The sequence below is a fragment of the Scyliorhinus canicula genome, chromosome 10 (genome assembly GCF_902713615.1).
Source record: "Scyliorhinus canicula chromosome 10, sScyCan1.1, whole genome shotgun sequence".
NCBI classification, from domain to species: Eukaryota; Metazoa; Chordata; class Chondrichthyes; order Carcharhiniformes; family Scyliorhinidae; genus Scyliorhinus; species Scyliorhinus canicula.
Window position 1 is genome coordinate 71,495,090 of NC_052155.1, and position 16,071 is coordinate 71,511,160.

The following is a 16,071-nucleotide window of genomic DNA, read 5'->3' on the forward strand; positions in this document are numbered from 1 at the left end:
TAAACTCCAGCGAGCATGAGCCCAAAATATTTAATCTTCTCTCATACGTCAACCCTTTCATCCCTGGAGTCAATCTGGTGAACCTCCTCTGAACTGCCTCATATCCTTCCTGAAATAAGGAGACTAAAACTGGACACAATATTCCATTTGTGGTTTCACCAACACCCTATATAATTACAACAACACTTCTCCACTTTAATACTCCAGTGCTTTAAAAAAAAAATTAAATTAAGGGGAATTTAGTGTGGCAAATCCACCTGCCTGCACATCTTTGGGTTGTTGGGGTGAGAACCATGCAGATATAGAGAGAACGTGCAAACTCCAAACGGAGAGTGACCCGGGGCCAAGATCGAACCCGGGTCCTTAGTGCCGTAATGCAGCAGTGCTAACCACTGTGCCACCGTGCTGCCCTACTCCAGTCCTTTTGCAATAAATGCTAACATTCCATTTACCTTTTTAATTACATGTTGTACCTGCATACTGACTGTCTGTGATTCATGAACTAAGACACCCAGATCCCTCTGCCCAGACGCACCTTGAATCTATTTTCCATTTAGATAATAATTTGCCTTTCTATTTTTGCGGCCAAAAGGGATAACCTTACATTTACCTATATTAAACTCCAACTGCCAAATTTTGGCCCAAACTCCTCGCCTATCTATATCGACCTGCAAGATCTTAAACCCCTCTTCATTGCCTGCTTTCCCACCTATTTTAGTATCATCCCCAAATTTTGCTATGTTATACTCTGTCCCTGCTTGCAGATCATTTGTATAAATTGTAAATAGTTGAGGTCCAAGGCTGACTGACTCCTGCGGCACTCCAGTAGTTACAGTTTGCCAGCCAGAGAAGGACCCATTTATCCCAACTGCTTTCCGTCAGTCAGCTAATCCTCAATTAGTCAGAGATCGAATAGTCTATGGGATCCACAGTGACCTAGACCGAAAGCAAATGCTGCGAAAGAAAGATTTAACACTGCAAACAGCCATTATCATTTGCATGCTAAACAAACAGTCTGAAAAACATTGAAAGAAATTTAGACATGAAACAGAAGTTTTTGCGGCACACGCCATCCCCTCAGAACAGAGCAGCATATTTGGAATATGGTAAACGATGCAAGACATGTGGAAACTGGCATCTCTTTGCAAAATGCTGCAAATCAAAATTGCAACAGCTTTCTCTTGACAAGAGCCACATTGCAGCCAGTCAGTCCTCCAAGGCTAGGGGTGTCAGCAAAGTGAATGAACTGGAGGTCAGCCAGAGCAACAAAACCACTGAGCCTCCAACAACACTCTACTGTGAAAGTGTCAACACCGTCACTACCCTGATTTACAGCAATGCAAAACTGAAAGTAAAGATAGACACTGGAGCAAAGTTTCATGTATTTCCCAGCCAAATGCTACAGAAAATAGACCCATATGCAGCAGCGGGGCCTGATACTTAGGTGGACCTTTGGCCCAGGTGGACAAACCATGTGCAGAGATGTTGTGGCCACTCTCATATAGTCAATCAAAGGTAAGGCCACTGCTAGGTCTTCGGACAGCATCACACTGGGGCACATTCAACTTGGTCGAGAGGTATATGGTTTACAACACCGGGCCCCTGAAATTCTAACATACAAAGATGTCTTCAACTGCAATGTCATTGGTAAGATACCAGTAATATACCAAAGTTTATGTGAACTGGATCAATGCATATCTTGACTGTGTCATCTTTCTGTACTGCAGCCATCATTGCTGAAACCCAAAGGCAACTAGATGACTCACTGCCTCCAACAGTTTGTGCTCTGAGAAGAGTACCAATAGCCATGAAACAGAAAGTAGTTAATTAGCTGCATCCTTCATCAGGATGATGACACTGGCTGTCATAAGTCCCATAGATGAGGCCACAGAATGGGTTTCAGCAATGATGGCTGCAGTATAGAAAGATGACACAGTCAAAATATGCATTGATCCAGTTCATATAAACAAAGTTCTGCTCAGACCTCATCACACTATGAAGGCAGTGGAACAGGGGATAGTAGACATGCTAATTCCAAGGTTTTCAGCATTCTGGATACATTCTGAAATGTGGCTTATGGCAGATCCCGCTGGATGAAGAATCTTTGAAACTTGCAACATTCATGTCTCTGGTAGGCCGCTTTTGCTTTCCTGTGCCCTATGGGATCTCTGCTAGCAGCGAGGGCCTTCCAGTGGTGCATGGGCAACGCTTTGCAGGCCAGCCCTGCAAAACCATTGTCGATAACATCCTGGTTTAGGATCAAACAATGCAAGAACATGATGCACATTTTCATCTCGGCCTCAACAGAATTAGGACCGTACAGTTAAAGCTCAACACTGCAGAATGCAGATTTACGGTCAACCAGGTTCCCTACATGGATCACTTACTCACAGCTGATGGCGTGAAGCCAGATCCAGACAAGATGATGGCTATACAACAGATGGCCATCCCCGTACATTGCTTCCTTTGTATGATAAATTACGTTACTAAGTTTATTCTTTGTTACATTAAGGTCACTGGACCACTTCGTCAGCTCCTCCATCAGCATTTCGAATGGTGTTAGCAGGAGCACCACACAGTGGTCTTCAACAGACTCAAACAGGTACTCTCAGTCTCATCAGTGCTACAGTAGTTTGCTGATCGAGCAGCTGTACTCCTATCAGCTGATGCCTCCCATGCTGCATCCAGAATTGAAGAGCAATAGTTTTTACATCACTAACACTGACACTCATTATGCACAGAATGTGAAGAAACTCCTCGCTCTAATCTCTGTCTCTCAGAAATTTCATGAAGTTGTATATGGTCATCCTGAAACTGTTGAAACTGATCATCAGCCAATCATAACTAATAGGCAGGTTATTAGGAAGACCTAGATACCATGACAATAGAGATGCCATCCTCTCGTAGAATCCAGGGAGAAAAAGATACCCAAAGGTGGACTTCACACTGCAGACAACTGCATTACATTATCATGAGGGGGTGGCCTGAGTCTTCACTAGCTCCACGCATTCTTCGCCATCGGAGATGAACTAACCATACAGGATGGGCTGATATCATGTGGCCAGGGATATATCATTCTTACTTCTCTTTGATACTACATCCTGCAACTTCACCAGGGCTATCCTGGGTTGAAAGCAAATAGATACAGGGCCAAAGAATCATTATCCTGGCCCTTCTTGTACACCGACATAGGTGTACACCGATTCTAGGTGGAAGACTCCAAATGTGCTCTGTGAATTGCACTCGGGCCACATCAAGCAAGAGAACTGCAGCATCGACAGGAGATTCTGGATCTCCCAAGGTCATTCATACCAACTGAAATTTTTGAATGGAATGGTAAGCAATAAGTCTTAGTCGATTGGATTCTAGGTGGTTTGAATTCTAGGTGGTTTGAACTCAACTATCTGCCAAACCTTTTTTTTTCAATAAATTTAGAGTACCCAATTATTTTTTCCAATTAAGGGGCAATTTAGCACGGCCAATCTACCTACCCTGCACATCTTTGGGTTGTGGGGCGAAACCCATGCAAACACGGGGCGAATGTGCAAACTCCTCAGACAGTGACCCAGAGCCGGGATCAAACCTGGGACCTCGGCAGCTGTGCCACCGTGCTGCCCTTACTACCTGCCAAACATGACAAGTAACACAGTCATCATCAAGCTTCAGAGACGCTTCATCACAGAAGACATCCCGCTGAGACGACGCTCGCCATTTCATCGTCAGCGAATTTCGAAACTTTGCACACATGTGGGACTACAAGCAGCCCCTATGTCCTATATTGCACTCCCCAACCTGCAAAATCTGCCATTACAGGGTCTGCACCTATTCACCAGGTGCAGCAAGACATAATTCCTAATACCAAGGTTATTTTGCAGCCCAAACTTGAAACCGATGTGTGTGGTACCCTCACGAATTGCAGCTGGGGAAATGCACTATGATCACAATGATCGCAGACTCAGCCATGTGACACTTAGTCAAATGGTCAGGATCTAGACTCATGCGGGTTGAGGGTTGTACACAGCCATGCCCTGCAGCTGAACATGGGAGCCTTGGACGGTGCCCAATATGTACTAAACTGCTGTCACCTACTGCAGCTATCAGAACCAGAGCCAGCAGGTGCCACAGAACTCCAGCCAGTCAGCGTACACCACAGGCCTCCTACATGGATCTGGAGGCTCCTCTAGAGGCCAATACAATAGTCTCTGTACCCACTGAGGACACTGAATGAACACGCTACGTCATCCATGCTGAGGACACCAGCTCACAACATCTATAGCACAGCCAACTGGCACAATCACATGTTCAGGGAGTATGACTAACAAAACACAAGGGGCTGGATCTCTGTTCTTGAGACTAAGTGTTGACCCCAGGGCAGGATTCGTGGACTTTCATGACAGCAAAACTGGCGCCGCTCCATGACTGATTTGACGACTGTGGAGGGGCTAGCATCGGCGCCACGTGGAACATAATCGATTCCAATGAAAAATGGTGCGAGATTCGCCAGGTCTGTGATTGACACTCGGGAGGCTGACGAACTGCAGCCGCATATGCACATTACAATCCCCACACACACTCATACCAGCCAACGAGGTGGCACTGGAGCGTGCCCATCCTGTTGATGAATCGGCTGGGGCCAGAGGGCACCTAGGGGAGTGCCCTGGGGGACACCTATATGACCTGTGGCCCTAATTTCACAGTGGGCTATCAGCGATGTGCCCAGCTGTATGGCTGCTTTGCAGGCTGTGGCAATGGTCTTCCCCACAGCAGACTTCCTGGCCATCCCCCGCTACTTCCCCGGCCCTGGCAGAAGCCCCCCGGCCAGCGGCACAACTGTCAGCAGACTGGTGACGTTGAACACTTTCCATACCCCCTCTCTCTCCCTCAGCAGCCACGATGCCAGTTTCACGATTTTTAAAAGCACAAGTGAACAAGGGTAGCATGGTGGTTAGCATAAATGCTTCACAGATCCAGGGTCCCAGGTTCAATTCCCGGCTGGGTCACTGTCTGTGTGGAGTCTGCACGTCCTCCCCCTGTGTGCGTGGGTTTCCTCCGGGTGCTCCGGTTTCCTCCCACAGTCCAAAGATGTGCGGGTTAGGTGGATTGGCCATGATAAATTGCCCGTAGTGTCCTAATAAAAGTAAGGTTAAGGGGGGGGGGTTGTTGGGTTACGGGTATAGGGTGGATACGTGGGTTGAGTAGGGTGATCATGGCTCGGCACAACATTGAGGGCCGAAGGGCCTGTTCTGTGCTGTACTGTTCTATGTTCTATGAACCGTGCCGACGAAACTCGGCCTATCGGAGTCAGAGAATTGCGGAGGCCCCCGGAGAACACATCTAATGATATGCCCACGGTGTTTACTGTACGTGCGTTCCGGAAATCATTGACGCCACTGTCGAGGTGATGGAGAATTGCGATTTGGCATCAAATCGGCACCTGCCACGATTGTGGCCTGGGAACCTATCCTCCGCCCAATCTCTTTTTCCGATTTCGGCGTCACCCAATGGAGAATCCCGTTTAACGTAATGAACTAGTCTACAACTAACCTTTTGTCTTTCTTCTTTCCACCATAAAACGGGGCTGAGGGGATGTTAAAGGAGAAACGGTGACCTATACACCAGTTGCAACAGCGTAATCCATGTTTCACCCTATGTACATAATTACATATTGTTATTCTGTTCAATCTGTATGTTATATAATGGTTTGTACACTGTTAGATCTCAGTAGCACCGGTTGGCCCAAATTAAATGGGGAAGATGTAGACCGAGTGGTCACGTGATGACGCAGCTACTGAGAAGATTATGTGACGCAAGTGCGGGAGTTCTCCCCGGAGTGGGGGCAGAGTCGGAGCACGTAAGAGCTGCTCAGGCTACTGAATAAACGATTGTTTGCCATATGTCTTTAGTTATCAATCTTTGCAACCCAATACTTCTTCAAAGGGAATCCACTAAAACAACTGTATACCACAAATAATTTAATCATGTGCTTAGTTAATTACTGAAGATCTTGGAAAGGATCGGAACTGTGTAACAGTGGATAGGTGGAACAAATGTAATGGCCCATTATTGTTGGTATTCTTTATTATTGACCCTGCTGAATTGGCTAGCATTTGCTGTTTGTGTTTTCATCTTAACAATGAATAATCTTATTTTCTTGAGCTGCATGAATATCCAGAATGTATTAATTCTTTCAAATTATGACAGTTTTTTACACACAGATTCCAGTTGAAAGATGGCACAACAGTGTGCGGGCTCAGATCCATGGCAAGATTGTATGGAGGTTGCAGTTGCTGTTGCTCGACAAGCTGGTGCAGTGAGTAAATTATGAAACTGGAACTGTGCATATTTCTGTGTTCAGTAGATCTTGCTCACAAATCCTAAACTATGTAGAGAAGTTTGTTTTCTGCTAAAATACTATTTTTAAATGTTTAGCTGGACAATTTGTGATAAAATCATTTTGCACTCAAGTTTTTCTTTATTTTATAAGACTAGCTCAGAATGCATTCATAGTTCTCACATACCACATCAGAAGTCCAATGTTTTAAATCTGAAGATTTAAACTCTGGCAAACCAAAACTTCAGTGACTCTCGTTCTGTGAGCACAGCTTTGTGTTCCCAAGCTATGTTGTTTCTGAAGGAAGATAGAGTGTATTTATTTCCTTCCCATTTTCATTTTGGATTTATGGCCATACTGTGGGTGCTGTTGTCTGCACCTACCCGCCTGCCTCCGGGGTAACCTAGTCTCTTGAGTGGCCAATTAATGGGCCTCCTCCTGCCGTTGCTGAGATTTAACCCACCTGCCCTCCAAGGTCTTCCCAGATCACATCTACCCACTTACCTTGACAATCGGCCCCTTCAATGATCGCCATTGGGGATGGGATGGAATCCCGACAGTGGCCACTGCTCCTGGTGGTACTGCTGGGACCAGTGAGCTATGAACATGGAAAGCTGGTCAAGAGGGCCACTCCCCTTTTGTAACCTCAATGGGATTAGTCCTAGGTATTCCCTTTGGCAAGAATGATTCCTGCGAAGATTCCTTCTTTCCTGAAACATGACAACCTATTTTTACAAAAGTCAGTGCAAGAAACATGATTTCTTAATCTCAAAGTTATAAAGCTGTCCTTGTCCATGATGCAGCTCACGATCTGATAGTGGAACGCAAATAATAGGAATGTTTCCTTATAGCATTGCTAGAAACGTACGACAGTGACTTCCCTATGAATAAGGACCACTCGAGAATTCACAGATGGTCTAAAAATAGCATGTGAAGTTTACTTCTAGCAAACTACATGGAATGCAGAATTTTATATTTCATCTGTGAAAGAGTATGACTTTCATGTGAATCACTGGAAATTTAAAAATTAAATTGAATGTTTGTACTATAAATACATGGCTTTGATTTGTCTCTTGATATGATTTAAGATGAAACATTCTGAGGGATTGATGGTACAAAATATTGCTAATCTGTAAACTATCATGACTGCAGTTTCGATCAAATATCAATTAACAGTATCACAGCTTTTAAGTGTCAACCCTACCATTGATGATGGGGTGAAAGAGAAAATTTTGTTTCAGATTCCAGCATCCGCAGTAATTTACTTTCCTTCATTGATGGGGCGTTACCCGCTCTGCATTGCATAACTAATTCTTTGCATTCTTAGCCAAAAACCACCCTTAGAAATCTAGCCATATTTGTTCATCATCTAGTTTCCTTTTAACTATGAAACACGTGAAATTTAAATACAAAAGCATATTTATATATGCTGCTACAGATTTTCCATATTGAAGTGAAGGGAGTTGGCATAATTAGTTCAGACTCTTGAGGGGGGAACAGCCTCTTTCACTCACTGTTTAAACTTCTAAATATTTACATGACGTTATTCATGCATATCCTGGGCGTGATTCTCTGAGCCTCCGCGCCGATTGCGATTTTGGCGCGGGGGCGGAGAAGGGGCATCAACGCAAAATCCAACACGCCACCGCTCCCGCGATTCTCCAGCTCCTGGAGAATCGGCACATGTCGCGTGAGCGCAATATACGCGGCGTGGGTTGGGGGCCATTGACAGAGGGGGCCCCCGCGGCAATACTCCCAAGTGTAACCGGCCGAGTTCCTGACTTCGTGGTTCTCTCATGGTCCCACCACGGATTCAGTCCGCGGCCGCCCTCGTGGGGGCGCGGGGGAAATCCTTCACCGGGGGGGGGGGGGCGGGAGGGATCCTTCACTGGGTGGCCTCCCAGATGGCCAGGCTATCGATCGGAGACTGCCAATCTGCGGGTGCGCACTCACTGTGGGTGGGGGCGCCTATCTTTTTGGTGCCGGTCCACGGTGTGGGTCCGCCATGTCGTGCCGGGCAGCCAACGCAAGCCGCTGCCATGCGCATGCATGGACCCCCGACCGGAAGTGCAGGGCCCCGTATCAGCAGCCGGAGTTACGAGGACTACTCTGGGGCTCTACTAGCCCCCTCCAGGTAGGAGAATCACTCTGCACTTTCTTCAGGATAGTCCAGAGTGATTCACCTGCATTTTCGCGCTGGAGTGGTGTCAGAACCCCATTATTGGAAATTACCGCCCCCTAACTTCTCTTTCAAAATACATTTTTAATCTGTCTGCTGTTAATACATAAATTTACAGAAGTACTGTTATTTTTAGCAATAGTAAGAAAGCATCGAAGTATACTTTCTGATCAGTTGATTATTAAAATTTTGTTTTAAAATCTATTTTTGTCATTTGAACAAGATTTTCCTAAATTGCAATAGGTTTAGTTTATCTCTTAGTTGACTTATCAAAATTGTTAATTTCTCAAACCTTTAATAATGCAAAGTTGAGGCAAAAATATGAATATAAAAAAAGTCTACATCCCTTCTCCCCTCCAAAAATTCTTTAAAATGCAAGAAATGGACATTTTTATTCTCGATATATTATATCAGAAAGCAAATTCCTGTAGGAAACTACAAGCTTGAATGAATGAAACAGCTTCTGTTAATCTCTCTTTTTTTGTTAAATTATTTATATTTTCTTCATAGGTTATTTGTGACGCTTTGAGAAAAGAACAGATCGTTCAGATTAAAAGTTCCCCTGCAGACCTGGTGACCGAGACTGATCAAAATGTAGAAAAAATGATTATAAGCACCTTAAAGGAAAAATTTCCTTCTCACAGGTAAAGGATTATTGTAATAATTTGGGCATGAGGTGTAATACGTAGCTCTACTGCACCATATGAATATACCACTATGCTCAACAGTAAGTTCCAAATGAAATTTAATTTACACATTAGTTTGTGATGAAATGCCTTAATGGCAATGTTAATCTATATTTGGAATATTCTCTGTGCCCTGAACAAAACTTGCCAGTTGTGCAGACATGGTGCAGATGGCCTTTCTTTGCTGTAACATTTCTATGGGATGAAGAAAGAGAGTATTTTCTACCAGAATATTTTTTCCCCATTGATTCTAATCAGAAAAAGGCAACTGCTTTCATCAATGTTTTGTTTTGGTGGAAAATCTTTGGTCTTGGTATGGTAATGAAGCAGTGAGTCTTTGAGAATTTGAGTTTGTGGGCCGTAGCTTTTGTAATTCAGGATTCAGACAGTAGTTGTTAGTGACAGCTGGTGAAATTTCTGTGGAATTCAGGGAAACTACATGGCGGGTCAGAACTTTAATGCCCTACTGTAACTTTTATTTATTTCAGTTTTATTGGTGAAGAGTCAGTTGCAGATGGAGCACCGAGTATATTAACGGACAATCCAACATGGATAATTGATCCCATTGATGGGACCACTAACTTTGTTCACAGGTATGCTATTTGGCTGGGAAAGGCTTCATCTTTATGGAGAAATATGTACTTTAAAAGCTGTTTAGATCTGACGAATTGAAGCTGATTTTCTAGTGTATGCAATGGGAGTGTTGTCTGAACATGGCTCTGTATTTCTAAGCATCACAACAAAGTTTTAAAATATTTTTAAAAAAGATTTCAATTTGATTGGTGTGAAGTTAATGGAAATGAATATAGTTTGTTCAACTTGGGCAATTTTTTTTCAGGTTTCCCTTTGTAGCGGTTTCGATTGGCTTCTCTGTGAATAAACAGGTAATGCACAGAACTTTGCTCTGAATATATCTTGCATTAAATCATTTAATGTTGGAAATAAATTGAGACAATTGTTGACAATGTGCAATAAGCTGGGCAGCAATTGATAAGATTATTGAATTGACATTCAATTCCACATGTTTTAGGATTTATGTGTTGCTTGCCTACATTGAGCTCCCTGTCCCAACAACTCGAATGGAAAATCTCTCCATGGCCTTTCTTCATAGTATCGCTAAGGGCTGTGAATCTTTGAATTCGCCTCTCTGACTGAGAGGCTGAGAGTAGACAGATTTTTGGTGTCTCAAGGAATCGAGGGATATGAAGTGGAGGCTGGGAAGTGTTGAGGCAGAAGAGCTGCTATGGATGATATAGAAGAGCAGAGAAAACCTGACGCCATATGATCCAGTATTTTTTGTGTTTTTATTTACCTCTGTAAGCTCCTTCAGTTCTAAAAAGCCTCCATAAACCCTGCATTCCTCCAACTCCAGCCTCTTGTGCACCCCCCCCCCCCCCCCCCAACTTCCTTTGCCCTTCCTATACCAGCCTCCCCGAACAGGCGCCGGAATGTGGCGACTAGGGGCTTTTCACAGTAACTTCATTTGAAGCCTACTTGTGACAATAAACGATTTTCAATTTTAATTTGATGTTTATGCCTTCAGCTGTCCAACTCCTATGCTCTCTAATTTTCTCACTAAAATTTACCCTTCTACTTCTCTATCATTTTACATTGTTTAAAACCTCCCTCCTTGGCCACGCATTTGATTACTTGCCACCTTCTTTGGCTTGGAGTCAAATTTTGACTGACCACCTTGGTGCTTTTTGCTATGCCAGCATATAAATGCAAGTTATTATTGTTGAATTCTGTCTCCATATTTGTTTGTTCAATTCAACACAGCTAGTTGTAACAGATGACGCAAATGTATTTCATAGTGTCCTGAGTAACTCATTTCCTATATATTGCATGTAGAGCGAAGTTGGGATTGTATATAGCTGTGTGGAGGACAAGATGTACACAGCTCGAAGGGGGCATGGTGCATTTTGCAATGGCAAACAATTGAAAGCATCTGGACAAGAAGGTGAGTTAGTATCTTTCAATTGCTTTTGGTTATGAGGGTGGTAAATTAGCATAGTATCTTTGATAAGTATTTATGAAAAAGAAGTCTGAAGCTCCCTTGTCTTTTGAAGTGTCAAAAATGAAACTGGGTCACCAGAGATACAAATGGCCATGTGTGATACTGAGTTAAATAGTGGAAAAGCAAAACTGGGAAGAAACTAATTTATTGATTGGAATTTTAACACTCAAAAATTATATCAATATGACAGTATTTACTATCCAGTCTTCATAAATTTAGACATGTTACAAATCCAAGTACCTTCATCGATTTTATTTTAAAAAATGCTCATTGAAATTAGAATTCAGATATTGAATTGACATCCTAGATTTGTGTTGTTTCAATTGGGTGACATTAACGGTAAAAGATACCTAAGGCGGCCTGTCTTTGTAGTCAGATGCATTGTTTCTCCCTTGTGATTGTTAGGGGGATGCAAAAGAATGTTTTCATTTAAAAATCCTCAGTCTGGAAAACAAATGGGAGGTTGAGGACGGTGGATGCCCGAAGGCGGGCCTACGGAGGCGAGGGACGCGAGCTGGATGCTGGTCTAAGAAGGGTGATGGCTGATCGGCTCCCGACTAGGCTGATCCCATGGAACGTTAGAGGGCTGAATGGGCCGGTTAAGAGGACTTGCGTGTTCGCGCATTTGAGGGGATTGAAGGCGGACGTGGCAATGCTGCAGGAGACACACCTGAGGGTAATAGATCAGACCAGATTGAGGAAGGGGTGGTTCGACCAAGTGTTTCATTTGGGGTTGGACTCTAAAACTAGGGGGGGTCGCGATCCTGATCAACAAATGGGTAGCATTTGAGACAGGGAAAATAGTGGCGGACGTGGAGGGTAGGTACATCATGGTGAGCGGGAAGCTGGAGGAGATGCCGGTGGTGCTTGTGAATATATATACGCACCAAACTGGGACGATGGGTGTTAGGGAAGATCCTGGACCTAGATTCGCATAAGCTGATCATTGGGGGGGGGGGGGGGGACTTTAACATGGTCATTGATCCAAGGTCGAGGTCAAGGACAGGGAGGGTGCCAGCCATGGCGAAGGAACTAAAGGGGTTCATGGCACAAATGGGGGGGGGGGGGGGGGGAGGCCCTTGGAGGTTCGGATGGCCAAGAGTGAAGGAGTTTTCTTTTTTTCCCATGTGCACAAAGTATACTCCCGGATCGATTATTTTTATTTTGAGCAGGGCTTTACTGGCGGAAGTGGCTGATACCGCGTATTCGGCGATTGCTGTGTCGGACCATGCCCCACATTGGGTGGATTTACGGGCGAGCAAGGAGGGCGGTCAGCGCCCGCAATGGAGATTGGACGTGGGGCTGTTAGCGGATGAGGGGGTGTGTGGGCGGGTGAGGGAGTCCATCCAGAACTTTCTGGAAATAAATGACACGGGGGAAGTATCGGCAGCAACGGTTTGAGAAGCGCTGAAGGCAGTGGTTAGGGGGAAGCTAATCTCGATACGGCCCATAGGGAAACGGTGGAGTGAGCAGAGATAGATAGGCTGGTTGGGGAAATACTCCAGGTAGACAGGAGATATTTGGAGGCCCTGGAGGCAGGGTTATTGAAGGAACGTCTGGGGCTACAGATGGAGTTTGGTCTGTTATCTACAGCGAAGGCGGTGGAGCAGTTGAGGGAGGCAAGGGGCGGGCGATGTACGAGTATGGAGAAAAGACCAACAGAATGCCTGCACACTAGCTGAGGAAAAGGGAGGCAACCAGGAAGATAGGTAGAGTGAAGGACAGAGCTGGGAACATGGCCTTGGACCCAGCAGGGGTGAACGGGGTGTTTAAGGAGTTTTATAGCTGGCTATAAGTCAGAACCCCCAGCTGAGGTAGAGGGGATGAGGCAGTTCCTGGGTGAGTTGAAGTTTCCGAAAGTGGAGGAAGGGTGGGTGGAGGGGTTGGGAGCCCTGATTGGAATTGGAGAAATAGCGAAGGGGCTGGAGGCCGTGCAGTTGGGTAAGGCCCCGGGACCGGATGGCTACCCAGTGGAATTCTACAAGAAGTTCTCTTGAGATGCCGGGCCCGCTGTTGGTGACGGCATTTAATGAGGCAAGGGAGCGGGCTGTCCTTCCCCCAACAATGTCACAGGCCTCGATCTCACTCACCCTGAAGCGAGAGAAGAACCCAGAGTTATGCGGATCATACAGGCCAATCTCCCTATTGAATGTTGACGCTAAACTGTTGGCTAAAATCTTGGCCTCAAGGATAGAAGACTGTGTCCCGGAGGTGATAGGGGAAGACCAGACGGGGTTTATCAAGGGAAGGTAGCTAATGGCCAATGTTAGAAGGCTTTTAAATGTTATCACAATGCCCTCAGAAGGGAGGAAGATGGGGGTAGTGGTTGCGATGGACGTGGAAAAGGCCTTTGACCGGGTGGAGTGGAATTATTTGTGAGAGATGTAGGACAGTTCGGGTTTGGGCAGGGCTTCATTGATTGGGTTAGGCTGCTGTACCAGGCACGAGTAACTAATTTAAGCTGCACCGACCGACAAGGCAAGAGTGTCGCCCCGCTGTTGTTTGCCTTGGCCATAAAGCCACTGGCAGTGGCGCTAAGAGCACCTAGGGACTGGAACGGGGTTTGGGGGGGGGGGGTTGCTGGAACACAGGGTCTTGCTGACTACCTGTATATTTCTGACCCGTTTGGGGGGATGGGAGAGATTATGTGGATCTTGGGGGAATTTGGCTGGTTTTTGGGCTATAAATTGAATATGGGCAAAAGTGAGATGTTCGCGGTCCAGGCGAGGGGCCAGGAGGGGAGACTGGGAGAGCTGTTGTTTAGAGTGGTGGGATTCCGGTGGCACGGGAGTGGGTGACATTACATAAGCTAAATCTGACCCGGCTAGTAGAGCAAATGAAGCAGGACTTTAGAAGTTGGGACATGCTCCCGCTGTCACTGGCGGGGAGGGTACAGACCGTGAAAATGATGGTTCTCCCCAGGTTTCTGTTTGTTTTCCAAAAAGGGCCTTTTTTAAACAGGTAAACAAGGTGATTTTGGGTTTTGTGTGGGCGGGTAAAACCCACGAGTGAAGAAAATGTTGCTGGAGCATAGTCGAGGTGAGGGTGGGCTGGCGCTGCCGAACTTTTGCAACTATTACTGGGCGGCAAATATAGCCGTGATTAGGAAGTGGGTAAAGCGGTGGGGGGCGGGGGGGGGGGGGGGGGGTCGGTGTGGGAGTGAGTGGAGGCAGCATTGTTTATGGATACAAGTCTGGTGGCGATTTTTGGAGTGTCGGATGATCCGGGAGTCCAGTGGGCAAGAGAGGCTGACGTCTTAGCCTTTGCCTCCCTGGTAGCCCGGAGACGGATATTGCTAGTACTGATTGACTCGAAGCCCCCAAAATTGGAGACCTGGGTTAGTGACATGGCTGGGTTTCTCAGTCTTCGAAAATTCAAGTTCGCCCTCAGAGGGTCAATGCTGGGGTTCGTCCGGAGGTGGCAGCCGTTTGTTGACTTCTTCAGGGAAAGTTAACCGTCAGCAGATGCCAAAAAATTAAAGGGGAGCGGGGGGGAAGTTAGGCTATTTTCTATTTAGAATAGGTGGGACTTGTTAGGGCTAGAGATGATTTATGCAATATGTTTATATTTGGATTTGCATTGTTTACTGCTGTTGTTACTGTTCTTATTATAAAATTACAAATACCTTAATAAGACATTTAAAAAAAAAAGAAAATCCTCAGTTTCCAAATATACAGTCCAACCAACTTGGATAATTTCAGGAATTTTCCGGGGTGAAATTGGAGAAAAATCAAAACTAAACATCGTTATGAATTTTCTTTTTTTTAAAAAGAGCACAACCATGTCATTACACCACTGGATCAGAGCTACATTGTTGGAAGTGTGATCATTCAAAGGAGGGTGTTCGGGTCTTTAAAAAGGTGCAGAGATTTACCAGAATGGTTCATTCCAAACCAAGACCAATACCATCGTGGAGGACAAGGGCAGCAGACACATGGGAACATCAACACCTGGAATTCCTCCCCTCAGAGCACTATTGGTGTACCTGCAGCTCACCACCACCTTCTCGAGGGCAATAACCAGTGATGCCCACATCCCATAATTGCATTTTTTAAAAATCTTGAACTTTCTCTTCACCCTTTACCGATCTTCATCTGAAAATTGACAAACTTGTCAACCCATGATTTTTGAGTTCTGGTTGTTTTGGTTGCTTATGGAGGTAAGCTCCGAAGATGGAAAAATCTCGAACGGGAACAATCCAATAATTTCTCGAGAGAATTAAGGAGCGCTAAGTGTTTTACTCTTCTCATTAGTCAATTTTCTAATACTGACACATGGTTTGCAAGTTACTTGAGAGCTGTCTGTATCTAAGCCATTCTGACCTAGCAAAAGATTTGCAGTCAGATGATATGCCATTGTTTAGGTTGAGTAATTGTTTGCCTTTAACATTTTGTAGACATAAGCAAAGCACTTATTGTAACTGAGCTTGGGTCCAATCGCACTCCAGAAATCATGAAGACGGTTCTTTCAAACATGGAAAAACTAATTTCTATTCCGAGCCATGGGTATGTATCTTAACTTTCTCATATGGCATAAGAAATTAACTTATGTTTGTGGCCTGTTGTTCATTCAGGTAATGCTTCAGCTGTGATAAAGTGTTTACAATTCCTTTGCTAGGAACTCTCGGGATAAACTGAGATTTCACTTCTGGCACCAGAGTTCGAGTCTAGTCCAGACTCATGTGGTGAAAGTCTTCTGCTGTCTAGGGACAGTAAAGGCTCAATTTGAAATGTACTTTAGTAGACTTCCATCCGATAATTTGTGTGTGCATTAAAAAATATGAGGGTAGAGAGCATCTGTACATCTGGAAAAATTGAATAAGTGTCTTCAAACTTGGATTTTAAAAACTTTCAGCCTG

General features: G+C 44.9%; 1 protein-coding gene across 3 annotated transcripts in view; it reads left to right on the forward strand.

Annotated features, from left to right (window-relative positions):
- impa1 (inositol monophosphatase 1) overlaps positions 1 to 16,071 on the forward strand; it is a 44,382-nt gene that overhangs the window by 16,896 nt on the left and 11,415 nt on the right. For 2 of the 3 annotated variants that reach the window (XM_038809157.1, XM_038809156.1), the window contains exons 2-7: positions 6,202 to 6,310; positions 9,021 to 9,154; positions 9,685 to 9,789; positions 10,035 to 10,080; positions 11,048 to 11,156; positions 15,610 to 15,718. In XM_038809157.1, coding sequence (XP_038665085.1) covers positions 6,230 to 6,310; positions 9,021 to 9,154; positions 9,685 to 9,789; positions 10,035 to 10,080; positions 11,048 to 11,156; positions 15,610 to 15,718 — 584 coding nt within the window. In that variant the 5' untranslated portion in view covers positions 6,202 to 6,229. The remainder of the gene's footprint in view (positions 1 to 6,201; positions 6,311 to 9,020; positions 9,155 to 9,684; positions 9,790 to 10,034; positions 10,081 to 11,047; positions 11,157 to 15,609; positions 15,719 to 16,071) is intronic. The other variant, XM_038809158.1, reaches the window with a different exon arrangement.